The sequence below is a fragment of the Fopius arisanus genome, unplaced genomic scaffold (assembly GCF_000806365.1).
Source record: "Fopius arisanus strain USDA-PBARC FA_bdor unplaced genomic scaffold, ASM80636v1 scaffold00129, whole genome shotgun sequence".
Classification (NCBI taxonomy): domain Eukaryota; kingdom Metazoa; phylum Arthropoda; class Insecta; order Hymenoptera; family Braconidae; genus Fopius; species Fopius arisanus.
In genome coordinates this window covers 23,446-50,280 of record NW_011887868.1, presented here as the reverse complement: position 1 = coordinate 50,280, position 26,835 = coordinate 23,446, and the positions used below count along the sequence as shown (strand labels likewise).

General features: G+C 33.3%; 1 protein-coding gene across 2 annotated transcripts in view; it reads left to right on the top strand.

Moving 5' to 3' along the window:
* Positions 1 to 1,625: 1,625 nt before the first annotated feature.
* The window catches only part of Nep2 (Neprilysin 2), a 31,074-nt gene continuing 5,864 nt past the window's right edge, over positions 1,626 to 26,835 (top strand). The window contains exons 1-6 of one of the 2 annotated variants that reach the window (XM_011313762.1): positions 1,626 to 1,863; positions 21,750 to 21,901; positions 23,908 to 24,003; positions 24,253 to 24,498; positions 25,419 to 25,630; positions 26,206 to 26,382. In XM_011313762.1, the coding sequence (XP_011312064.1) occupies positions 1,832 to 1,863; positions 21,750 to 21,901; positions 23,908 to 24,003; positions 24,253 to 24,498; positions 25,419 to 25,630; positions 26,206 to 26,382 (915 nt within the window). In that variant the 5' untranslated portion in view covers positions 1,626 to 1,831. Of the gene's footprint in view, positions 1,864 to 21,749; positions 21,902 to 23,874; positions 24,004 to 24,252; positions 24,499 to 25,418; positions 25,631 to 26,205; positions 26,383 to 26,835 lie in introns of both variants that reach the window. The other variant, XM_011313761.1, reaches the window with a different exon arrangement.

Here is a 26,835-nt window from a genome sequence, read left to right as displayed (position 1 = left end):
GTTATAGAGGAGTGCGAGGGGTAATAGAGGCGTCTTTTTATTTTTAAATTGGTATTTCAGCTATTGGGGAATTATTGCCGGTATACTTCACATTTTTTTAGCAGTTTTTTTTTGTTTTTTTTCTTAATATTTCGGCCCTGTCTGCCCTGTTCTGGCTATTTAGCCCTATCTCACCCTATGCATGCCGCTGTGGATCCTACACTGTACCGTATTCACTCTCTTATAGAACATAGGAGTGGCATGGGAAACCACAGGAAAAACCATGTCGGTACAGGTGGTCACTCTATTAGCAACCTCACGCTCATCGGTGCCGTTTGAAAAATTCGATTCAACGGGGAATCGAACTCACAACTTTCAGAACACTAGGCTCGCACCTAGCCACTAAGCTACCGACGTCGGTGGTCGATAAAATTGACGTGAAAAAATATTCCGTTCTTAAGTTTTATTAACATTCAGTGTCTCCCGAAGTTTTCTTCTGGTGGAGGAATTTTCCTGTTTTACGTAAACTTTGCCAAAAATTCACACACCTTTACAAAAAATTGAGAAAAGTAAACGCACGAGTATGAAATTTTATGAGTCATTGAATAATGATGAAATCTAAAAACGGTCATTCGAATTCAGGGTTTCCCAGAGATTGCCATAAAAATATAAAAACTGAGAAAATATTCGCAATAAGGACCTTCTTCCCGCGTAATTTCCATATTTTTCAAATAATTAAAGCACGCGGAAGTAGAAAGGATAAGAATGATAGAATAGGGATCGAAAATACGATGCAAACAGGTGGGAGTCACGAAGCTTCAATATTTTTACAGAGCATTCTCAGAATATTAAAAAAATTCATTAATTCATCAATAAAAAATTCTACAAAAATTTCATAACCCTTTCTCGTTGATGAAAATGTCAAGTTTTTTACTTGGAATTTCATATATATCTTTCTCCTACAGTAATCTTGTTTTTCAATTGATGGGACCGCACGAGAGTAAAATAGATAAAGATGATGGCATAGAGACCGAAGGCGCGATGTAAACACATGGGGAAATCAATATTCAACAGTTTTACGCTTTCAAAGTATTTTCAGAATATTCACGAAATTAATTGATTCACTAGGAAAGAATTCACCCCAATACGAATAGACGATCCGTTGTGACAGGGGGGATAACGACACACTTAGGCTGTTTATGACAATCCAATACGTGGGCCATGTCAATAGACAAGGGGCCTTGTCTTTGGGGCAAACCTCACACCCTGAACGACTTGGTGGCCAGAAGCCATTTTTTACGAACTCTCGAGCAAGCAACACCGGACATTATTAACCTGGCTAGAATTATATCGAATCCTTAACTAAAGTAAAATTATAAATAAATAAAAGATAAATAAATAAATATCCAGACAAATAGTAAAATAGTAGAACATATAAATTTCGCTACCGTAGAAATTTCATGTCACTCTCTCGCTGTTGAAAATTTCCAATTTCCTTAATAAAATTTCAAGTATATTTTTCTCTAATAGTGTTATTGATTTTTGAATGATGAAAACGGGGGGCGGGGGGCGGAAGAGGGCCACGAGGCGGGAGGGAGAGGCGGTTTAAATACAGTGGAGAAGTGCGCGCGCTCGTTCAGTCCGGCACTAGCGCTCCAATCCGATCCATCCGGACCCTCGACCATTGTCCCGCCGATTTATTTGAAAAAAAAAATAAATAAATAAAACAAACCCTTTACAGTAATTATTTCCAAATCAAGTCAACAGTCCGTTAAAGTTCCGCAGGTGGATTTTGTGCTCTTCAGTGTTATGTGCTGGTTCAAATAAATAAACAGCGGGACGTACCATAAACATGACGAACAGCATGAAGCAAACGGTTATCAAGTAAGCGAAGAGATTTATTTCATGGAAATCTGCGCGGTTTTATTACGTCGTCTCACCGGCATTTCGCGACAAGATTTTCTTCAGGGAATCTTTAGTGTTTTTGACGCAATACCGAGCCTTTGTATTACGTGTTCATATTTTAGGGTTCAATTTAATTAGAATTGTGGATGATTACTTCGAAAAATCATTCAGCGATGAAGTGTCAAGTTGTTTATGTTAGAGATGAGACCAATGTCCTTGGCTCTTTTCAATTGAGGCATTTTGGAAAATATTCTTTTCTCGAATTTATCTACTCAATCGAGATAATATATTCAGCATGAGCGGGGCTTCCCTCGCAAGGATTATGATAAAATATGATATATATCAAATATATATCAAAAATATGTTGATAATGATTTATGATATTTACGTGACGTATCGCATTTTTGGCTGCAAATATATTCCACGTATGCGTCGGATATATCCTGAGTATATTGTGTAATATATATCTTCGTATATATTCAGGATATATCTGATATATAACATCTTTGATCGGAATATATCGGCGCATAATTAATATATATTTTGTTTTTTATGTGGTTTATGGAAGTATTTATGTAGATTTACTGGTGCAAAGTAAATATATTTGGCGGAAAACTTTTTTCCAATAGTGTAGACTGAAGAAGAATTCATTTCCCTGAAATGAATTGCTTATTGCTAACGGATTTTACTCGACACACGTCAACGGATCTAAATATTTCGATTCTATTATATTTTTATTTTTATTTCGGTTCGAATATTTTGTTTTTATCAATGGAAAATGTACTCCTGTTCTGGAAGGCTCTTCAATGTGAATAATTCGCCGGGGATTAATTATTCTTAATAAAGAAAATTAAATCATGCTTTCTACGATAATTGAAAAATTAAATTTATCGAGAAAGTGAGAAATTTAAAATGTTTTATTGGAGTATGGGTGCAAGTGAATAAATAATTTTTAAGAAGCCGATTAATTCTTGATACCGTCTTCTTTTGAAAAAAAAATTAAAAAATTCTGACAAGAAAACTAAGAATAAAAGTTAAAGTTTATCTCACAAGAGAACACAGTCCTTGAATTCTCAACATATTTTTAACATTAAACCGTTTTAGAAAGTGGAAATGAAATGATTATCAACTAGTCCTTTTCTGGGACTATTTTCCCGAATGGAACATCTGTACTTAAATATTCCAACACGTTTCATATTGCATGTCTTGATTATTGAATTTTGGGGATCACTTTTTCCGTCGCTATTCAATTAATGTTTTGTTGCTGAAAATTTATTGTTTCCCCAGAATTTCGTATTTCCAATCTCTCTCAAAATCCCTTTTAATTTACAAAAAAGAATATTTAAATTCACCGTAATTACCCTGCGACACATAAAATCAACTTTGAAATATACAGAAATAAAAAATAAAAAACAATTCCCAAACGAAGACTCTCTCATTAATAAAAACATATCAATCATAATTTTATTTTGGAAATGCCAATTTTTGCGAGTATTCAGTGTTGTGGGTAATTTTCTCTACAATTTCATATCAATATATCATTAATCAATTTTATGTTAACATTTAATTTATCCGTGGAAAAATAGTCAAAAAAATTGCTACTCCATTCTTTCGTGTGTTTTTTAAATAGAGAAAATCCTGATTATTACTTCATCGAGAGGGGAAATTTTTTCAGAAAATGAAAAATCTTGGTCACCGGTGCAACCACTTGCGGTGTAATGTACTCGTAAAATAGTGGATGACCTTCAATTACATGCTTCTTAAGATATCCTACGGAATCGATTATGATGACATCGCTAATCGATTTCAATCCCGTGATCCACTGCAAGCACAAATCAGTCTAACTATAGTAGAGCTGTAGGAGATTGACGTAATTTTCGTCGAGCCATTCGCAAATTACTAAATGGACATTGTACTAATTATCAGTAGTAATCCCCCAAGACCTTCAAAATTATCGGATATTTCCTGGGAGTTTTGAGAGGGATAAGTTTTGCAGGTTAAAAATTTCTGATTTTCTGAAAAACTCATCCCGATCGGTGCTACGCAGGGAAACTGGAGGAAATTATCCGATTAATTTTGAAGGTCGAGGGATATTTGGCTGGATTATTTTTTTATTCCAATTTCAAGCAATTAAATGTGTGGCATTTCACGTCATATGGTATAAGTAAAACGGTTTTATTTGGACATCTCAATTTTCAATTTTTATAACCAGACAGGTTTGGGGTTTGAAACGCGTATAAATTGTTTATCGGATATTTTCATTGCTTAGCAACAAACAGGGAAATATTCGAAAAATATCCGAAGTAAAATCGTTTTACTTGTACCACGTGACGAGAAATGCCACCATCTGATTGGTTGAAATTGGAATGAAAAGAATAATGAAGAAAAATGAGTTTTCTGTCTGAAAATATAAAACGAAATACCAAAAAAATTCAAGTAATCAAGACAGTATTTTCGCCTATGCCTTTTCAAATTTTCATCCATTCAAGAGGATATTCTCTCTTTATTCTCCGCAATTGGTTATTGCTGTCTTATCAATTGAAGAGTAAAATGAATAAATGGGATAAACTTGTAATTTTTTCGTCATGAATTGAGAAACCAAAGTGAATAGGAACATAATCATCTTGATGGCAAAACGGAAGGATTCCCTTCAATTTCTTGGCGAGTTAACTTCCTGCATCAAGCAATAATAGCAGTCTCTCGACTGTCGCAATTCAGATAGCAGAATGTTGATCTCAGTGCTCTCAAGGAAATGCTCTTCATTGCCTACCTCAACAAAACTCGAAGTGAAAACAAAACTGGAGAAAGAAACAACGAGTTTCTCCCCGATTATTTGTCAACCCCAGCGGTCTTTGAACTCTGAACGCTGTCTATCACTCGCAAGTGCTAGATACTTTTCGCAAAACACGAATGCGTGAAATTGTTAGGTGGAGTATCCGGTGAAAGTATTTTTTACGTGAGATGTTGCAGGATCATGACACAAGTTTGAGCTTTATAATCTGTGGTTATCTGCACTCAGAGAAAATATCACGAAAAATTACGTGACAGTTCCGTAAACGTGCTCTTTGGATAATTACACTGAAATTTTCAAGAAAAAAAGGTGGAATTTTTAACGATTTTTTACTTAGGAATCATTTTATTCTTTGAATATTCTTGACATTGTGAGTGTTTAAGTCGATATGGCACGGAAAAATCATAAAAATGTTGAAAACTCAAGTAATGATTTTCCGAAATTCCCAATCTCTTAAAGATTCTATTCTATTTGATGTTCAATTTTCAGGATGAGTATTAAAATTCAAATTTTGATCAAAAAGTCAATTATTATTTAACAACAAAAACTTAATTTTCTGGGATTTTCAAGATAAATGAGAAATTTAGTCAGCGTTTTTAATGGAAATTCTTTTATTATGGAATTAAATATTATTTTATTATGGAATATTATTGTTTATTCTTAAGGAATAATTTTTGACTTTATTTTTGTTGAGATGTTGCTTTATGGATATTCAAAAGAGACTAATTTTGAACTCGACTTCTCGGGTTTTACTTTCCGGTCCTTTGGGGCAACAATATTTTTATTTCCTGCGAGGGGTTTTTCCTTTCGCCCTTGATCACTTCCGGTCGCCGAATGTTGCTTAGGGATGGCCCGTAATGAACATAAGTCTGTTTGTATAATACAAAACTCGGTGCGGACTTTCTTCCTTTTCTGATTTCCCGATTCTACTAAAATAAAACCATAAACCGTCTTTCCAGAAGCGAAAATATAAAACCTAGGAAAGAATGAGTAAATTTTATACTCAGAAAAATTGCCAAAGATCCCACAGAAATTTAATTCAAACTCATATCATTGAAAATTTGCGAAATTTTCAACAGGTGTGGGCCGAATTGCCGAAGTTCATTCCGTAAAAAATCACAGAATTAACTATAGAATTAAATTTTCTAAAATTATACTGTCATATGATTTTCCTGTAACGACAAGTAAAAATTACGCTGAGCTATAGTAAAAGTTCGGGATAATTCCGTAATTTTTTATGAAACGAGAAACCGTAACACGCGCCATCGCGCGGGTGTAAAACGATTTCTGTAAGAGAGTTACGACTTTGTAATCTCGCGCCATTTTAGGTGAACCAATAAGGAATCGTAGCTTCATGATTTCGAGATTTTCGAGATAATCGATTGTGCCAAGCGTGTCCCTTTTAGAATAGGATGGTTTCATGATTACGAGATTTTCGAGATAATCGATTGTGCCAAGCGTCTCCCTTTTAGAATAGGATGGTTTCATGATTTCGAGATTTTCGAGATAATCGATTGTGTCAAGCGTGTCCCTTTTAGAACAGGATAATTCCTCTCACATTTACGGAACTGTCACGTATAATTCTCCTGAATTCTCTTCTCCCTGCGCCATCGAAGTGCCCCTAAATAAAAAGAATAAATGAACGTGAAATAATAATCCAAATGTTTTCACTCTTATATCTCCCATCAGCCAAATGAAAGTGAAAATACATGAGAATACAATCGCTTCATGAATCATATGTAAATAATAGACAAGACACAGAACACCAAATTTCTGCTAAAATTTATTATATATTTTTTTTATTTTTATTATAAAATTTAAAATAAAATTAATAATTTATATACGCGTTAAGAGGAAAATTCCGCAAGAGAGTGTAAGGTCACTCCGACTCTAATCTCATATTTCTTTCTCATTATTTTTGCGAAGCCATAATGACATTTTACGCACATGTAAGAAATTCTCATGTACATGTTTTCAATTTATTTTTCTGAGAAATTTAGAAAATAATTCACACCCAGTCCAATGCATAAATCTGCACAAAAGTCACCATTTCCATACATTTGGTAAACAGGTAATTGCACTCATGAATTGTAAAGTGATGTAAAATCAGTTCTCTTCATTTAATTTTCAATTATAAAAAACTCCTCCCGTTTATTACCATTGAGTTTGTGTTTATAATACGTATTTACCAGAAAAAAAAAGGAAATTTCTAGTCGGTGATCGTTTCCTCAATTATTTTTACCATTTTAAGTACGTGATAATTGAAAAAGAATATCTTAGAATAAAATTGGAATGATTATTTATCACTGCGAAGTAATAAGCAACAATGGAGTGAGAAATAATGAGATTCATGCAACAAGATAAATATGCTAAAATTCCTGAAAAGAGTTGAAAAAAGTCTTGCGTCATGTGAGATACTCATTTTATTTATATCTAGTCACTCAATTCTACAATTCTATTCGAACAGTAAAATAGAAGTAGTTAAATATTCAAATGAGGTAGATCATCACGAAGAAATCGAGGAAAGACGATTCGAAGAAAATGCTGCATGACAATTCATAACGAGAATAATCAGAGATCGGCGTTAATATTATTTTCTTCAAAAAAATATTTGCGTTGATACTTTGATCTTGGATCTGATCGAATGCCAATCTTTATTACACAAAGATGAATATTCCATAATTATAATTACGAAACTTTATCGATTACGGAAGGGACTAAGGAAATTTACCTGGCGGTATCGTAATTTTTCCTGTCCTGTCCAAAAGGGACACGCTTGACAAAATCGATTATCTCGAAAATCTCGAAATCATGAAGCCTCGGTTCCTTATTGGTCCGCCGAAAGTGGCGCGAGATTACAAAGTGATAACTCTCTTACAGGAATCGTTTCAAACTATTTTCCTTGATGACTTTCCGCGGCGGAATTACGAAAAAGCTATATAATCTTTATTGAATATTTCTCTCCGTCTGCTGATATAGATTACCTATAAGTATTGAGTACTACCAATCTGTTGATTAGTAGCTCATATGGTCCTATTGTAAAAAGGACAAACATCGAGACTATCGATATCTCGAAAGCCTGTCTCGCTTATTCCTCATTGGTTGGGTCGTCTGAGGCGGCTAATTTGAATTTGGAACTCCTTTAAATTAACAATTTTTTATCACGATTTTTTAAATTACAGCGCGCTATAGCGCGCGTTCGTTCTCGTAATGGAAATTCTGGGTGCAATGTTACTAACCGTTATACTATTTTTGTTTTAATTATCATTCTTGTTGGTTTTATTTAATTTTTTCCTTTACTGTTTGCTGATGTTCCTATTAATATAATGATCCTGGAGTGGGATTTACAGATGAATAGACTCTGAAAGGTGTGATCATCTACCGCAGAGAGGATTCACATGAGAAAACACTCAATAGCTTCCGTGGAACATCACATAACGGATTAAGTCGTATATTTTAAACTCGGTAAATTTATAACCTTCGGAGTTATGTTGATGGAAAAATATTCATTAAAAAAAGAGCTAAGCCGTTTTGGTTCCCACATTGGTGAATTCGTCTCGATTTTCATGTCAAAAATTACTAATTCGATATGTGTGTGAAATTCCCTGACTGCATTTTTTCTTCATTTTTAAATATTTCAGACAAAAATTCAGACTAACCCACTCTGCCTGTGCTAAAATTCATTAATTAATTCGCACAAATTCATAACAAAAAAACGACAATAATGTTTTCGACTCTTCTATAAAATTTAAAGACAAACCGTTTTATCAGTCTCACATTTCACAGACAGTCTCTCAATAGCTCAAATGTTTCACGGAAAAAAATTTCATAAATCGGCTGCATTTTTTCTAACCCCTTCCCCACCCCCAATCTACAATTTTTTTAATTTCAATCTTCCAAAAAATGAATACTTAAATTAAGTCTATTTCATAATTGTTATTGCAATCTTGGGAAAATTAATTTTTCATCGATATTCATCGAACATTGAATATAGTAAGATCAAGTATAACGTATATCCTGAAATAAAAATCCCTTAAAAGAAATGCAATGTAACGTTTTTTGAAGCCGGTTCATATATATACATACATATGTATATATTATATATTATTATGATTATTATTATTGTTATTATTTATATTTATATTTATGTTGCTATTATTTTTATGTATATTATTATATATATCTATCGTTGAAAAACGAAATAGAAACTCATGTAGTAGCACCACAAAAGTAAGTTCATCTCTAGTATATAATAAAATATATAAATAAAATAAACTTGATAAAATTTTTTTATGGTATCAATTTATAAAGTGAAATGTTGTTTTTATATTTCCAAAAAATTTCACTAGCGAGACATGTGGAAGAAATAAAAGATTCCGAAAGAAAAATGTTTTTCAACTCGCACGATACGACTCGTAATATTTTCCGAATAAACTCCATAAATCACTTGTTTTCTTTCCCATTAGAGAAATTGCAATGATTTTCACTGTCTCCCCGATCTCCATTGTACTTGGCACGTGTGCAGGAGCCCGTAAACATTTGCCCGATAATTTCTGATATGGTAGTTGACGATTTATCGGTACTTGAAGTGCACAGCTCGTCCGTGATTGCACGGTCACTGTTCTACCTCCGATAACACAAATCCATACTGGTACTTTCTCATGCTATAAAAAATTGTATTTACACTCTTTCGATCCCTTGAGTTTTCCCCTGTGTGCGCTGTTTTTCTTCTTCATGAAGTCAATCGATGGAAAATTCATAAGAAAGAATCGCTGGAATTGGTGAAGCGCGTGTGTCGGAAGAACATGAATACGATTTTTATCTATGAAGGAAGTCGCCAACGATTGGGATCTAGGTGTCTATCAATCTGATTCGTTCATGAATACAACTGAAACAATGTGAGTGCATCTGGGTATTACTCAATAAATTAAATCACATGGAATTCCATGATTTTTTGCTTTCTATTGCATTTTCTGGAGGAGACACAATATTTTACGATTATTTAATTATTTGACTCGATCTTCCATTTATTGTTAACAATTAAACTTTGGTTAAAGACTCGATGTAATAATAGCTGGGTTGATTGTGGTAAATTTAATGTTGCTTGCTCGAGAGTTCGTCTCCAAGTGTCCTCAGTCGAAAATCGTCCAGGGTGTCAGGTCTACCCATTAGACAAGGCCCTTTGCCTATGGAGTCCACGTGTTGGGCCCCTTCGTAATAAACAGCCTAAATGTTTCCATTATTCCCTCTGATCAGTCACAACGGGTCTCTTGTTCGTTTTAACGTCGAAAATATTTCCAACATTTCTCTCATTTATAATTGATAATTGACACATATTTCATTGTTTATCATTGCAAAATATTTTACTTTAAAAAAATAGGTAAAAAATAAGGATAATAAATTTGAATCCATCAAATATATATAAGAAAACTTGATAAGCAATTAGCCTCATTTATATCACTCTTTAATTAATTAAAAAATTAAAGCTAATTTGAGAATTAGCAGAATTCCTAAGAAACAGGAAAATTTTGTTGTGAAATAAAAAAATAATCAAATTATTCTTAAATTACTGAATAATTCTTAAATTAAATAATCAAAATAAGTTGGAAATACATATTAATTAGAATGAATGATAACTTACAAAATTATGAGAATGTTTTTTTGAGGACTTTGAAAATCGAAACAATTAATAAATAATAATAATCATTTAGATTACTCCAATACTTTCAGTCCATTCGGAAACATTATTAATTCATTAGTAGAAAAAAACGATGACACAGAAAAAAAAATATTCCACTCGTTTTCATTTGATGAGGATTAATTTTTTTCTCTCAGTCTTATCATCTTGAGAATAACGCCGAAAGATTTACAACCACGAATATAATTCTCACAACCCAGTGGTCATCCGGAGATTTCATTACCGTTACTCGGTGATTATGTAAATAACGGTTGCCCTCTCCTCTAGCTCACACCAAAAACAAAAAGTGTAAAGGATATATAGCTATGTTTTTTTCCTGATGCACGTGATGAAGGTGGAGTTGAAGATTCACGTTGTGTTATTTTTACAGAGGGTCTCATGGTATTCGGTGTATGTGGGTCATTAAAGAATATGTTCTTTCTTTTTCTCACCTTGAGAGGGTCATCGACATGGATTGGTCCTCAACGGAATTTATCCTCGGCGGGCACCTGTTGGGCTTCTCATTCAATCAAAATACAAAATTTCCTCTTTCATCAATACGTTTTTTCGTTGAACCAATAAGTTTTGTGGAAAAGATCAACTAGAACAATCGCAATTGTTACTGATTCCTCTGGTATCTGGAAAAGTTTAAATTGTAAGTGACTGATTATTAAGTGGCTATGTAATATTACCATAGGAGTAAAATTTTCAATCCCATTATTTTTTGGGTAAAACGAATATTTTTAAATATCTAAATTATTAATCGCTGCGTAATGTCTTGGTGAAGCGAGTAAGAATTTGATTTTTGAGAAATAATAGGTTTATTCTAAAAAATAATGGGATTGAAAATTTTCTATGATAATGTTACATACCCACTAAAAATTTTTTTTTCCATATTGCTTCTCGCGATTTCTCGTCTGGGAATTGCTATTGTACATTTCTCGAATTGAAATGTTGCTATCATATATTTAAACATTCTTCATCTTGGTTCCTTTCCGGTTAGACACTTGTCAGTATTTCTTTCTTCAGAATGGAAAAAATGGTTCTGTAATCTTAGAAGGATAAACTACTGGTAAACAATAAAGTGTATATATTCGGATTAAAGATTCTATCAACTTTCTCGTAAGAAAAATTAATCAATTAATTTGTAATGAATCCTTCCGATAATTTTTTTATTTAGTTATTGAATTTATTAATCGTGCTCATTCGGCGAATGCTTCAGCTGTCAGAATCGAATTGATGAGGCTTACACAATTGGTACGGGTAATTATTCCCATTTTCCAGTTTTCTGGATTCAGAATTGGAGGTTTAATTTTCCGGTTTTCCGGTATCCAAAAGATTTTTATTTCTACGACAAGATAAAATTCGGGAGTTGCGAGTTTTTCTTTCGACTATTAAAGCCTATATGTGCCTAGAATAAATTTCCATTTGGATTTATCGATAATTTCGAGAGTTTTCGTGAATATTCTGGTTATTATATTTCATTTTAAATCGTGAGGGTTTTTCCAAAACAAAAACCTGCAACCTTCCGAGTAGGCATCAGGTGCTCTCCCAACTGAGCTATTCAGCCCCTAGCCACTTCATCAACAATTGGATTATGCAATAAATAATTTAGATGCTGCAGTCAAAATTTTATCTCATGTATGACATAAAAAAATTGCTGTATAATCTTGTCTTAAGGCCGTCGATTGACCTTGAATCCTAAGACAACTCATTTTCCACAATTCCCTGTAACGACTCTCCCCAATGTGACCCCTAATAGTACCCACACCATCATTTTGTCCGTTTCTAGTATATTTCTGTCTATTCCCCCTTTCCGTTCCAAAACCTCCCTATCATAAGTAAAGCCTGTCCTCATCTTTGTTTGGACGTTCTACACCCTCTTCGTCGGAATAAACGTTCTTTTGGCATTTTTCTGTCGTTCTTATACAGAGATTGACATGAAAAAATAGAAATGTAAATATTTTTATTGGATTATGAAGATCGAAATAAATAAACACTTGGAGAATTTTAAGACTGAGCATTATTATTAAAAATTATAAGATTCTAGACTGTCGAGAGGTACTTTGCTGAACGAAGACTTACAATGAACTAAATAAACAAACATTACTACACGGAGAGAAAAATAGTATCTTACGTTACAGCTCCATAAAATGGGGGAACATGGGCGAATTCGGTGATATTTTTATCGACCGTCGGTAATACACACGCGGGTTAGAAAGCCCTGCTTTCCTCACTTGGTGCACAATATACTATTATCGTACGGCGGTGCGGAAAAGTTCTTTTGTTTTTCACCTGTACCATAAACGTAGGATTTCGCAACCAAATTAGTTTTATAGAATTCGATTTAAATTTCCATGAACAGTTGGGTATGTGACGCTAGAATTTTTTTTACCATAAAATAATAATAGCGAATATAATAACAAAGAACTTCTTACAGTAATTGAAAAATTGGGAATTTCAAGTCGATGAACGATTTCGATCAGCAATGGAAATTCCATTATTCAGAATTTTTTCTCACACTCTAAACTGATTGCATTCATTACGGTAACAATTACCCAAAAAAAAAAACGGGGATCAGTGGCGGCAACAGTTGAGCATATTGACGTAACGCTTTGCAGCCCCTGACGTAACATAATAAAGTACTTGGTGTTATCTTCTTAAGACCTTACAGTACTCTGTTGTCTCGTTGCAATGTCACGGGTGCGGAATCACGAAGATTTTTATAAAGTCACGCAAATGCCCTCGATTTACTTCAAGTGTAGATTCATGCTAATTTAGTTCATTATGGGCCATTAGAAATTCTCCATTCTCATTGAATTCGGAAAAAATTATATCAATCCATTATACAATTTGAGATCCAAATAAAGAACTCAATTAGTTTTTGAAAGTAGTACCTTGACATTTAAAAACAATCTAAATAACTTATTAAAAATATTCTTATTGCCCGCACAGAAAAATGCTAATAATTATATGATATATATATGTACTTTTATGTGATATATATATATATTGCATTTTCTTTCCAGAATATATGGGCGTATAATTAATATGTATTTCGCTTGAATTTGCTTTTAGTACAGATGTAAAATAAATATTTATTTTTATTATTATTATTATTTTTAATGGCCATTATAACAACGAATGTTGTCCTGCGATATAACAATTATCTTGCTGTTCCCTCCAAAGCTTTTTCTCGACTGAATAACTCGATAAAAAAAAAGACTGATAATTTTTGTTCTTTTATTAGTCACTTTAATTCGGTTTTCATCGTTGGTAAAGAATTCAAATGGAACTGTCACCAGTTGAAACGCGACTTCTGCTTGGGACACAAATAAAACCAAAACTACAGATGAAAATGTGAGCAGAAAACGAAATATCACTGTTCCAATGTACGATATAATTGAAAATCAGTACACAATTGAGGTAGACCTCTCGATGGAATATTTAATACTATCCAGTTTATTACGATCGACTCGCACGCTATACGATTTGATAATATGGTACATATAAAAAGCTTGTGTTTCGTAATTTCCTGACGAGTCCGCTGTTGTGCCGTGGAATGCAATCAATATTTCCTTAATGCAACAACACCTTGGTGGATTTTTTTAAATTAAGGAGTTAATCACAAAAATTGAATGTCATTACCATCCGCGGGAAATTAAAAAAATGTAATTTCCTGTTTTTTTAATCTAGTTTCTGTTACTTGTTTCATTTGTTAATATCGTGTCAATTTTTCTGATCGTGTAGAATGTCATTTAAAGTTCTTAATTAAGCTTACTAATTAAGAAACATAATAGATTTGAGATAATTAGAATATGACATGTTCACGGAGAGAAAAACAGGAAAAATTACGGACTAACCACGTAATCCTGGACTGGAGTGTCATTTCCTTGTTTTTTACTGGAGAATTTGGGAAAATGAGAGACGAACAGTAAATTTTATTATTTGCTCTGGAATATTTACGTGACTGTCACGTAATTTCTTACGAACTTGTCAAATTTACCACAGTTCCGGTAAAAATTATTCCAAGTAACGTAAAAATTATCCAGTTTCATTCAAATTTTACGTGACGTACCGTAATTTTTACGTGACCGAATTGAAAAATTCCTAGACAGCGTTGGTGGTACGACTGTTGGTCATACCCGATCGCGAATTATTGTCCAAGTTCGGATCACGTCATCCGTCAAATTATTATTGTCGGAAGGATAAAAAAACATTACAGGTGATTTTTGAAGTTTTGATCCAATCAAATAATTTATTAATTAAATATCCTCTCCCTCAATTATTATTATTAAAAAAAAAAGTGTAGGGAAAAATTACGAAACAATTCGGCAAAATTTACGGAACTGAGTACCATAATTTTTCTACCTCTAGAGGTGACTTTTTACCGACCGAGTGGTAAAATGTTCTGAATGCTTGGCACTTTTTCCCATTTTACATTTCGCCCCACGTTTACCTTTCACACATAAATTTTTACGAAACTTTTTACGTACTTTTTCCAGTATTTTTCTCTCCGTGTAGAAAGCGCTGAATCGTCGAAAATGAATTATTAGACCTCTGAATAATTACTAATAATACTAAATCAATAAAATCCTGGGAAATTGTAGTAGGATTTTATTTAGCCTCGAGAGAGGCTAATCCACGTTAACACGACACAATTCGATAATTGGATTTGAACTGACTGAGAAAATTAAATACTTCGGATCGCATCAACAACAAGCATTCGATATATATCGAATAACGGAATGAAAACTCCAAGAAGAAATCAAAATTACAAGTACAATTGTGATAAAATCTTGAACAATTAATTTCACTGAAATGACAGAAGCGTCTGATTGTGGAAGTAAGAATTGCGTAAACTTTGTAACCGGAACGCTCATTCCGTCGTATGAGTCAATTTTATGATTGAGAGTTCTCCTTAAATTTCCGGAAATGAGTTGCGCTCGTTAGCGGATCTACTGCCGCCCACTGATAAGTCTAAGAACGTCTTCAATAGAAGTTTCCAACATGTAATAGCAATGATAAGTACCGAAATTATGGAATCATGTTGTGATGACACATCATCAATTATTCAAAATCTAATCACCTGTATTACCACGAGAGCTTGGAAATTATCGAATATTTCTCGCTATAGACCCGCTGGAAACGAACATGTCGAGTTTTCCTGATTAAAAAGAATTTCTCTGAACCTAGAGGGAAAGATAATTTCAATCCTCAAGTCGTACTTGGGACATAATGTTTTTCATTCAAATTTCAGATAGAACCATGACACGAAGTCTATATTCAAAAAATGAAGAAAGATATTTGAAAACCCAAAATAATTCAATCTGTCAATTTTAAGCAATGATAACTCGATTCAAAATTTTTTTATTTCATATGTATAGGTAAGAATCAAAATAATGGACAAATTACCGTCCGAAATTATTTAGAAAAATCTAAGATAAATCACAGGGAAAAAATAATGATGAATAAATTTATTGCTTTCTTTAATTGTAATTACATTTTTTTTTAATGCTTCTAGGCTTATTCGTAGTAATCTCAGATAATTAACGATATAATTAACCACACAACTTCAATTTTCCTCGAGCGATCGAATCGACCGCACAATTTCCGGCTGGTGCCCATTCAGTGAATAATTAAATCAATTCTGGAAAAAATTCATTTCCCCTGAAGATCTCTGACATTTTGGAAAATTTGATTTGAGTGAAATCTCAGTGAATGGGAAAGCAGAAGTTAAAAATCTTAAAGTTTGGGTTTTGAAAAATTAATTCTTGAAAAATTAATCACAGTATTCGAATACCAAATGTTAATAATTAATTAATTTAAACAATTATCCATAATTTGAATTTGTTAAGTAAATGTATCATAAGGTTTTATTGAGAGGAATCAAGGTTTTTTTTAGATTTTCTCAGTTGTAGAAAGACATATTGTAATTTATATCTGGAACGCCCACTCATCGCTGAGAAAATTGCATTTTATGTTGGAAAATTTCGTACCTCTAAGACTCTGGAAATAATCCCCAAACAATCACGTCAGCGATGATAATTAAGATAATTAAGCTTTCCATTAGTATTCCAGGTATGATCCCTCAAATATTTTTCACGCAAATCATCTCTGGACCAATTTCCATAAATTGATACAAGATGCTATTAAATGTAGAGAGGGTCAAGAAATAAAAATCCAAGGGTTAAGGGTGGAAGGAGAAATTATATTGAAATTATAATTATTAGTAATGTTTAGTTAGTTCATTGTAACTCTTCATTCAGTAAAGTACCTCTTGACTGTCTAGAGTATTATAATTTTTAATAATAATTCCCAGTCTTAAAATTCTCCAAGTGTTTATTTATTTCGATCTCCATAATCTAATCGGTTCCAACATTGACAAAAAATTCAAATTTTATCCGTCTTTTTCTAGCATTCAGATTTTTTTTCCTCCCATACAAAAAAAATATATCCCTTTATAATCATATATTGTTCATATGGAATTAGACCAGTATATACATAAAAGTTATATAAATCTAAACATTTAGATATTTCACATAGATTTCATATAAATTTTATGTATATTGCAAGTCTATGATGGAATAGGCCCGTATTATAATTCTTTGTTATAAATTTTTCCATAGGACCCGCATGGACAACGGGATATATGAAAAATATACATTAATTATACCCACATATATCGTATATCAAGTCTAATTATTAGTATATATATTTTTCTGTGAGAGAGGATTGAAGCACTAAAAATTTATAAAGAGACTGATTGAATAAATAAATTAATGAATGATGTCCGGGTCGTTGATAAAAATAGTAGGCATCACGACTCGATGAGAATGAATTCGTGTCGTTGAAATGAACAGATAGAATAAAATCTTCATTGAAGTGCGGGCTCAAAGCAATGGAGAGTATAAAATCAGTGTCGCAATGTATCAGAGTGTCGACCTCTCTCATGGCTCAGTCTCCTGATACATTTCTCCAATTCCTCTCCCACTTTTTCGCCTCTACGTGACCTGAGAAAGTTCATTGGGTTAAATAAATATATCACACAGATTTTATATTAAAAGGGAACTGATATTTATTCTGAATATTGTTGTACTGTCAAGCATTGTGACAACTCTGGGCGTTGATATTTACAACAATTCGATTCTAATTCTAAGTTCTCGTTGAAATCCAAATTGCAATTGACTAAAAATTCAAAAACAAAGTTCTTCCTTTTAACTGTTTTTGAAAGTGCAAGGAAGTGGGAGGGGAAGAAGTGTAGGGGGTAATATATTGTTAACAATTTAATTGAATGACTCGAGCTTTCATTTATTGTTAACAAATAAACATTAGTTAAAGACTCGATATAATGTAAGGTAGGTTGTTAATGTCTGTTGAAGTGTTATAAAGAAATCGTTTTACATTAACTATTAAGTTTATTGGTACATACGCCAGAACTGTCAAAGATGGAACTGATTAACAAAACAAATCAGCGATGTTCAATTTCTTTTAAACAAAAACAATTCGACATATTAAACTTCTTCTTTTTAACAATATCCAATGTTGCTTGCTCGAGAGTTCGTCTCCAAGTGTTCCTAGTCACCAATTCGTCCAGGGTGACAGGTCTACCCACCAGACAAGACCCTTTGTCTATGGTTGGTCCACGTGTTGGGCTGTTTCGGTTATAAAATTAAAATAAATGTTATAAATGTTTCCATGTTTTCCTGTGATCGGTAACAACGGGTCTCTTGTTTATAACTGAATCTGTATAAATTCTTTTTATTAATACTTAATAAATATTTTCAATTAATTTCCGGAAAGTATACTAATCCCCGAGGACTTATTTATTGCCGATTATCGTGACCCGGTGATTACCGATTTCACGTGATTTCGGGGAATAATTGATTTCAAGTGACTTCAAGTAACTTCAAGTGATGTCAATTAATTTCAAATTTCCGATTTCATCATTTGCGCAATAACAATAATCAGGCAAGTGAGCGAAATAAAAATGAATAGTAAAATGTGACCCATCGGCTGGCATCAGCCTATATTGGAGTATTTAATTAAATTCGTAGAATCAATTGAAGTAAGAAATAAAATAAGTAAGAGATTACAAAAATTAATCGACGTAGAAGGCTCCAGAGAGTGTATTTTTTCTAAAGTCTTCACACTCTCATAAAACTTGAAGAAGAACCCAGAAAAATTATATATTGCATACAAATGAAATTTTGTGAATGAATATTTAATGCGCAAATTATCTGCGTTTTTTCTAAACTTTTAAAAAAGAACCAGAAAATAGGGAAAAAACACCTGAAAATGATCGGACCATCACGAAATCTCGTGAGCCATTAAATAATGACAAAACGCAAAATTGTTATATTTTTTTACGTTAATCGGATTCGTAGTTTCCCAGAAAAATAAAGAAAAACGTGAATTTTGGGTGAAAGAGTGTCGAGCATTTTCAAGAGGGTCTAGTTCTTTTTCAAATTCCAGCATTTGTTTAGCATTAAACCGCTCTCAAGTCCAAGGAACAATTGATAATTGTAATTTTTTCTAGAATTGTCTTCTTTACTAGCATGTCATAAATCTTTATCGAGTATTTTTCGTACAAGAGAATCTGTACTCAAACATTCTAACAGTTTATTACATCAAATTCACCGATTTCTTTCCGCGGAGAGCGGAATTAATATAATTGGCTCGTGGCATTAGAAATTAAATTGTAATCTCAAAATTTCGTGGCTCGGTGGGCTGTTGATTGGATTTTGTTGACGAGGTCGAGGTCTGATAACATATTTCAGGTGGAACTGATCGAATTCTGAAGCAAAACTGCAAATAGAGATGAGTTCACTAATTTTATTGATTATTTCAGGAGCCAATCTCGTATGGCCGTTTCTCAGGAAGAAAATTATGAAAAAGCTTTAATACGCAATTTAATTATTTATAAAAAATATTATTTCATTATTTATATTGCGTTTTTGGCCGGAATATATATTGGTATAATTAATATTAATTAATATTAGTATATATTTGGTGCACATGCCCTTTTTCCTGTCGACATTTTTTAACAAGATATTTTTTTTTATTTTTCCTTCATTCGCGTTCCTTCATTGAATGCTCTTTTTTTTATTCATATTGAGAAAATTCCAGGGCAATAAAACAGATGATCACGTGCTCACCTGCGTTTTTTCTGATAGATTTATCTTACTAATCTTACATAACATCTACAACTTCACATCGTTCTCTAAAAGATTTCTTTACACACGACTAGACAAATCAATTCTCATCATCGACTAATTATGATAAATTAGCTAACATGCGTATTTATCTTCGCAATAATAATCTTCGATGACTTAACGTTAAATTAATATTAGCAAAGTTAATGATAATTTAAAGTTGACGGGGAAACCCAACGGAAATAGTAATTATGCACTTTTTTGTTTAGACGTAATTGCTCTCTCCTCGACTTCTACAAATAAGGAGAATTCAGTTTTTTCAATTGAACACGCCTTGATAATTCTATCGTGGGAGTCATTGGGTGAATGAAACAGTGTTTTTCTTTTTACAATCCTCAAGGGAATGAGAAAATATAAATGTAGAGTATGAGGTTAATGATTATAACCCGTAACGAGTACTATATTGCAACTCATTCGATTAATCTCTAGGACTTAATAGCAGAGCAATTCCAACGTTTTTCTCATCAATTATTTTCTATCATAACTTTTCTTTATTTGTATTAACTGGAACATTGTTTTTACAAAAAATGTGATTATTTGCCTTCTCACAACTTTCACTTCATGGAGAAATTAAACAGTCATCTGACAAACGAGAGTTACTCATGAAAAATCTAATTGTTGTTTTTATTTAAATGATTCAGGATTTTCCATTAAAATTTCTAATTATCTGCTGAAAATTGTGTTGAAAGTTTCATAATTGAAATGTCGATTTATACTACCCTAAATTCGGATTCGATAATTATTTGACGGTTTGAATAATTACATTTGTTTAATGAGAAAAATTATAATTGTTTTGATACCATTATTTCAGTTTTTGCGGTTTCTGTAAAAATTTGATAATTATTTTTCCTTTAACAGGTATCCGATCATAAAAATTTAATCTTGTTTGTCAAATAAAATAAACTCTCACCTAACATTTTACGCGAAGCGATAACCGATACTATCACCGACACCACCGGTTGTACTCGTAAAATGTGAAACGAGAAAAATCTATTCGCATTTCTACCTGCAATACCAATTTATTATCCCCTCGGATTTTGTAATTAGCACATATAATCTTTAATTATCAGGAATAATAACAACAATTAAGATATGATCGAGAAACTGCTTCAGTCATCGTGAAACATTTACAGAAATTCGAAAGAATCAAATAGAAATAGTGTAAACATGAATGAAATAATTGAAAACAGTCATTCATTGTCGAATAGATCTTTTAATTGTTTATAAATATTTATCAAATTCCAGTTTGATACTCGTTACTTTTGATTTTTATTCTATATACTAAATCTAGAATCATGAAAATATTATATGTATTTAATAAAATTTGATAAAATAATATATTTCTTTTTCAAAAAATTAAAAAAATAATATATATATTTCTTGTTTAAAATATTTACTCGACTGTTTCAGGTCAAATTTTTATGATAAATAGTTAAACAAAGTAGCTGCCAATAATCACTTTCTGTTTGAGATTGGCCGTTTTGACTTTGAGATAGAAATTGTTGAAATTTGATTAAGTTTTCCCATATTTAAATGAAGTGTCACGGATTAGAATTAAGGCTCGGGTGGATTATCTAGAAAAGATAATTTACTCCGAAATTCGGATTCCTAATTACTTTGGCAATTAATCGTTTTTTTTCAATAATTGTTAGCTAACAATTATCGGAAAAAACGATTAATTGACGGAGTAATTAGAAGTCCCAATTTTGGAATAAATTATCTTTTCCAGGCAGTCGATCCGGGCCTTAAAAAAAAATAATCGGCTAGATATTTTTTTCAATTAAAACGGTTTGGGGTAGAAGCCACATCATTGAATACAGCCGAAAAAAAAATCGATTGACCGTTTAATTTTCGAGGAATAATTACAGAAAGTTGATAAATAACCACAATTAAGAATATTAGTTTTGAGGCTTTAGGGGCCATGATTATTATTATAGTTGGCTTCCGGATGGATGCTGCATTTAATTTCGCAATGTTGCCCGCAATCAAAGAGCAATATTTAGTCCTGCAAAATTAGTGAATAATATTTAACCCATTAACATTTAAATTTGTTATCCGAAAATGCACTTTCGCAAAGATGGAGGTGTCAACATGTTTATCAAGTTTCAACTTGCCTTAGATTCATGGATTTCTTTCTCACTGATATCCACATAATTAACGTACAACTTTCTTGTATTTTTAGAAACCCAACATGGTGGAAACGTAGATCGGCGATGGAGCGTGGGCTAACGGTTGTAGCAATATCTGGGATCCTCTTATGCATTGCCCTGGCAATCGGTATTGCCGTACTAGTAGCAAATTCCAACTCGTGCGATGTTAACAATAACGGAGCAGGTGAGTAACCTTTTGCCGTTCCATTTTGCTTGGAAACTTGCGTCTTCCATTTGCTTGAAACCATTTTATCTGAGCCCATCGATAATATCCATCAAAACTGGTGAAACTCCTAGAGAAAAAATATCACGGGTATTAAACACAAAAATTCATTTGCTTGCAGAAATCGAAATACATCTAATGTCGTAACTAAAACTGACCTTTTAATTCATCTTACCTAAGTCATTTTTCTTTTTTTTTATCAACCTTCCACGATTTTCTCACGGGTCTAAATGTCTGCCATTATTCTATATTCATTCGACTGGATGCATAATGTGATCGTTATTATTTTTATTTCATGGAATTGCACCAAAATTCTGTTATTCCCAACTTGGAATAGGTCTAGAGGGTCTGTAGCGAGGGGTAATCCCTCTTGACATCCGCTGATATTGATATCGTAAGAGATTCCACGAAATCTTTTCAAGTCCTATCAAATCCCGTAAAATTTTGAGGAGAAATTCATGAATTGCACGGAAGGATTTGAAATAGCATTCAGTATTCATAAACAAATATGGAAGAGAAATGATGATTGTGCAGATGTTTCGGGATGCTATTCACTATACTCGGGCGAAAATTCGAGTGGAGAAATAATCCGTCAAATAGTACTCGTGCTGAAGCGGAAGTTAATATTTTCTTCAAGCTTCCTTGCCTAGGAACTAATCTATCTGAATTGTGCAGAAATCCTCTCGTGCTTTGTACTCATGATTTTGAACCTGCCAAATTTTATACAGTCGTTCCTTGGCAACAAAACTATCGGAAAATATCGTATAATTTTTAAGCACTAGTGATATTACGATTTTTTCTTACGCCACAGGTGCGCAGAATGATCTGATTCCGGGCCCCGTGACATTAATATCTTCATTACTATTATGAAAGTAGAAACACAAAAATTAAGTCCGCCCTAGTCGAAATATCTCGAAACTCGTATGACAAATTTCTTATTGGTCGACTCGAACCGCCAAATTCAAATTCGGCGCACGGCATGCGCAGTAGGTCTCTAAAAGGGACACACTTGACACAGTCGATTATCTCGAAAATCTCGAAATCATGATGCCACGATTCCTTATTGGTCCGCCTAAGATGGCGCGAGATTACAAAGTTGTAACTTTCTTACAGAAATCGTCTCATGCCCCCGCGCTGGCGCACCGTACGGTCTCTCGTCCTCCTATTCTAAAAAGAATAAACATCGAGACTATCGATATCTCGAAACTCTGTCACGCCTATTCCTCATTGGTTCAGTCGTTTGAGGAGGCTAATTTGAATTTGGAACTCATTTAAATTAACAATTTTTAATCACGATTTTTTTAATTACAGCGCACTGTAGCGCGCGTTCACTTTCGTGATCAACTCAGAAATCATAACCAATGATGATCAAAGACTACAGCATCCACCGTAATCGAAAATTAGATAAAATCGTTAATTTTTCTGCGAATGAAATTATCCTGATTACCGAATACAACTAAATGACACTATATCCTCTTCGCGACATTTGCAATACCAGTAATAGTGCAGAATTGCCATCAACACTTGAAAAATGCAATTCTCGTCATGTAGTTATGTAGTAAAATATCCATAATTCGTGATGGTTCGATTTTAATCCAAAAACCTAAATCCACGAGACACGGGCTTATTTACCACTCTCAAAAATGAACATTACGAAAAAGAATTGACTGACGCGACCTGATTAATCCCCCATTCATCATCTATGCTTCACTTTCATTTGTTGTTGATGGAACTAATTTGAAAATAAAAAAAAAATAAGAACGAAAAAATCGTGAAATAAAAAAAAGGAATTATGAAACTCCAACCTCGAAGGTCGTACGAAATCATCGAGTTCTGCATGACCATGTACATTCTAATATCACCATTATTCACGAATGTAACATCATTACGCTTTTTCTGCACGTGCACACGATTTCGTAAACGCTCGAGAATAGTTCCTGCTAAAACCGAGATGCTACCATTCGCAGCTGAAGCCCTCGCTGGTTCAAAATTGGACAAATCAACTCCAACTGTCATCAGAGGACCAGATAGTGTTTGCACAACTCCAGCTTGTATTCATGCCGGTAAGTTAATCAATTCAGTTGTCAAGTCAAATCAATTATTTGTGTACTAAGATAGTTTTCTCAAGGAAAAATAATTCTTAGAGAAGAAATTTCAAGTAATCTCTGTTAAAGAAAGTGATTTGAACTCATCCCCAAAAAATGGTTGTATGAATTTCAAAGAATGATTCATAAATTATATAATGCGATAATAACACAAGATCAGATCTTATTAATTCTTTTTTTTACCCCTTAATCTCTCCTATCTTCTAGCTTCAAAGGTCCTGAACAATATGGATGAAGATGTAGAGCCTTGCGATGACTTCTACAAATTCGCTTGCGGTGGATTCTTGAAGAACACGCTCATCCCAGATGATAAAGTCAGTGTTAATAGCTTCAGTGTCATTAGTGACAAAGTCCAAGAGCAGTTGAGGATCAGTATCGAGGAGCCCAGTTATCCGATGGAACCTAAGCCTTTCAAGCTTGCTAAAAATTTATACAAAGCCTGCATGAATAAAAGTGAGTATGAAAGCAATGACCAGACAAATTGGATGAATAATCCGTCAAATACGAATGATAGATGACACAAAACGTAACAAACTCACTCGTTTTATCACACCTTAGTCAATTCAGAAGCTAATTATTTCGATAATGAATTATTGGGTAAATGTCTAGTTCAGGTCCACCAAACCATTCTGGATTTTTTTTATTTGATTGGATGGGTTTTCGTCACCTAATTAAGGATCTGGTCACCTTTTTATCCGGAAACAATTAGTCTGGGAGATATGACATTTAATACACCGCTCTCTGCGTTATCCAGGGCCACGGCGAGAACGTGGCGGTGTGTCGGCCCTAAAGACACCACATGTTGGCACATTTATAGACAATGGACACACAGAAAGATAGATTTCATCAAATATTCCTGAACACTTCACTAAAACTCTGAATTCACCTCACCCGACCACCTACCATCGCTGACTGAACACAACGAGTGATTTATCCACCGCTATCCTTCTGTAGCAATTCAAATTATTGAATTTAATATCACTCGTCGTGTCAGCAGCGACAGCAGGAGGAAAGGGGGGTTTAAGGAATTTCAAGGACAACAGAGTTTACCTCAGGATTATTTTTCGATGTATTTACCTCCTTGTTGTTTCTCACTCTCTTCTTTCATCTTGTTAGTGGGAGCTGAGAGAACAAGAATGCATTTTTCGTCAGAGAAATTAATATTTCAATGATTATTGTTTTTAGTGGACCTAAACCATACATTTACCTATCATTGGACCAAAAATTTCTCGTCTTTCGGAATGATTCATCTCGTAAATTAATCTATCGCTCAAAACTGAAAAAATCTCAAGTTGTTTGAAGATATTGTGCCGATTATTATGAAACATTTTCTATTATTTCAAAGTAATTACGATGTGTGCAATGTTTTTTAGCTGCGATTGAGGCGCAGGGTCTTACTCCACTCCTCAACATCCTGAGGAAACTCGGCGGATGGCCCGTCCTAGATGGAGATATGTGGAACGAAGAAAGTTTCGACTGGATCGAATCAGTTTATAAATTCAGGGATTCGGGATATTCTGTTGATTACTTCCTTGACTTCAGCATTGGCGTGGACTTGAAGAACAGTACGAAGAGAGTCATTGATGTATGTGTCCATTCTTGACGGAATAACGAAAAGTATAAAAGTCAATTGGGTAGTGAGACAAAACGAATTCAATCAGACATTCAATTTTGGTCACCAAAATCAAGGATAATTTTATTACAGAATTATATCTTACAAAAAGCTCAAGCGATATTTTTTTTATACCAATCATTATCCAGATAATGAACAATCAGTGTAATAGTCTTGAAAATTTGGAAATGAGTATTAATCTTTTATCGATCATATACTTATCTAATTGAATGAGTTGAGCAAGAAGTAGTAATAGATACGAAAATCCTTACCTAATTCGATGCTTTATAATGATTCACTCATCTACTTCCGTTGATTGACTGCTGAACAACTATTTTCATCATCAAGGCGACAATTACTTCTGACTTCATAAGAGAATATCAATAAATGTTTATTATAACAGCGGTAATTCAGGGTTTAACATGTTTATTGATATGCTTTTAGGAGAAATCATTCACTACCAACATTGACCATTTAATAGAGATTATTGGAAACTGCAAATTCATACTTATGTGACTTTTATGGATTCACTTTATTCGATTTTTTAGTTGGATCAAGCCTCCCTCGGTCTTTCCCGTGAATATTTATCCAAAGGACTAGACGACAAAATAGTGAAGGCTTATTACAACTACATGGTGGATATTGCTGTGATCCTGGGAGCCAAACGTGAACTGGCGGCGAAGCAGCTGCTCAGTTCTCTCAAATTTGAGATTCAATTGGCTAATGTAAGCTTTTTCACATTATTTTTATTCACTCTCATAAATGATACCAAACAACAATATCACTCTTAACCTCTCCTTGCCTCTAAAAGTTTTAAGCGAATGAAAAAAGGGAAAGTGAGAAAACAAAGAAAAAAATTAATTTGCACATTTTTATTTATTATCAAAAATTATCAATCATTTAAACCGACGTGCGGTGGCCGTGCGGTTAGAGCGTGAGGGGTTAGCACATGAGATTCGTGGGTTCGATTCCCAGTCGGGGAAATGCCAGGGGTTTTTTAGAGACTAGCGTATATGGCGCGCTATGCGCGCCAAATCGTCCACGTATGGGGTGTTATCATTGGAATATGTATATATTTATATATTTCCAATGTAATATATACATATCCCTTTTAAAAAAAAAGCATGTAACGTTTTTTGTCAGCTTTTTTTGGCGCTATGCATATCAAAATATATCTA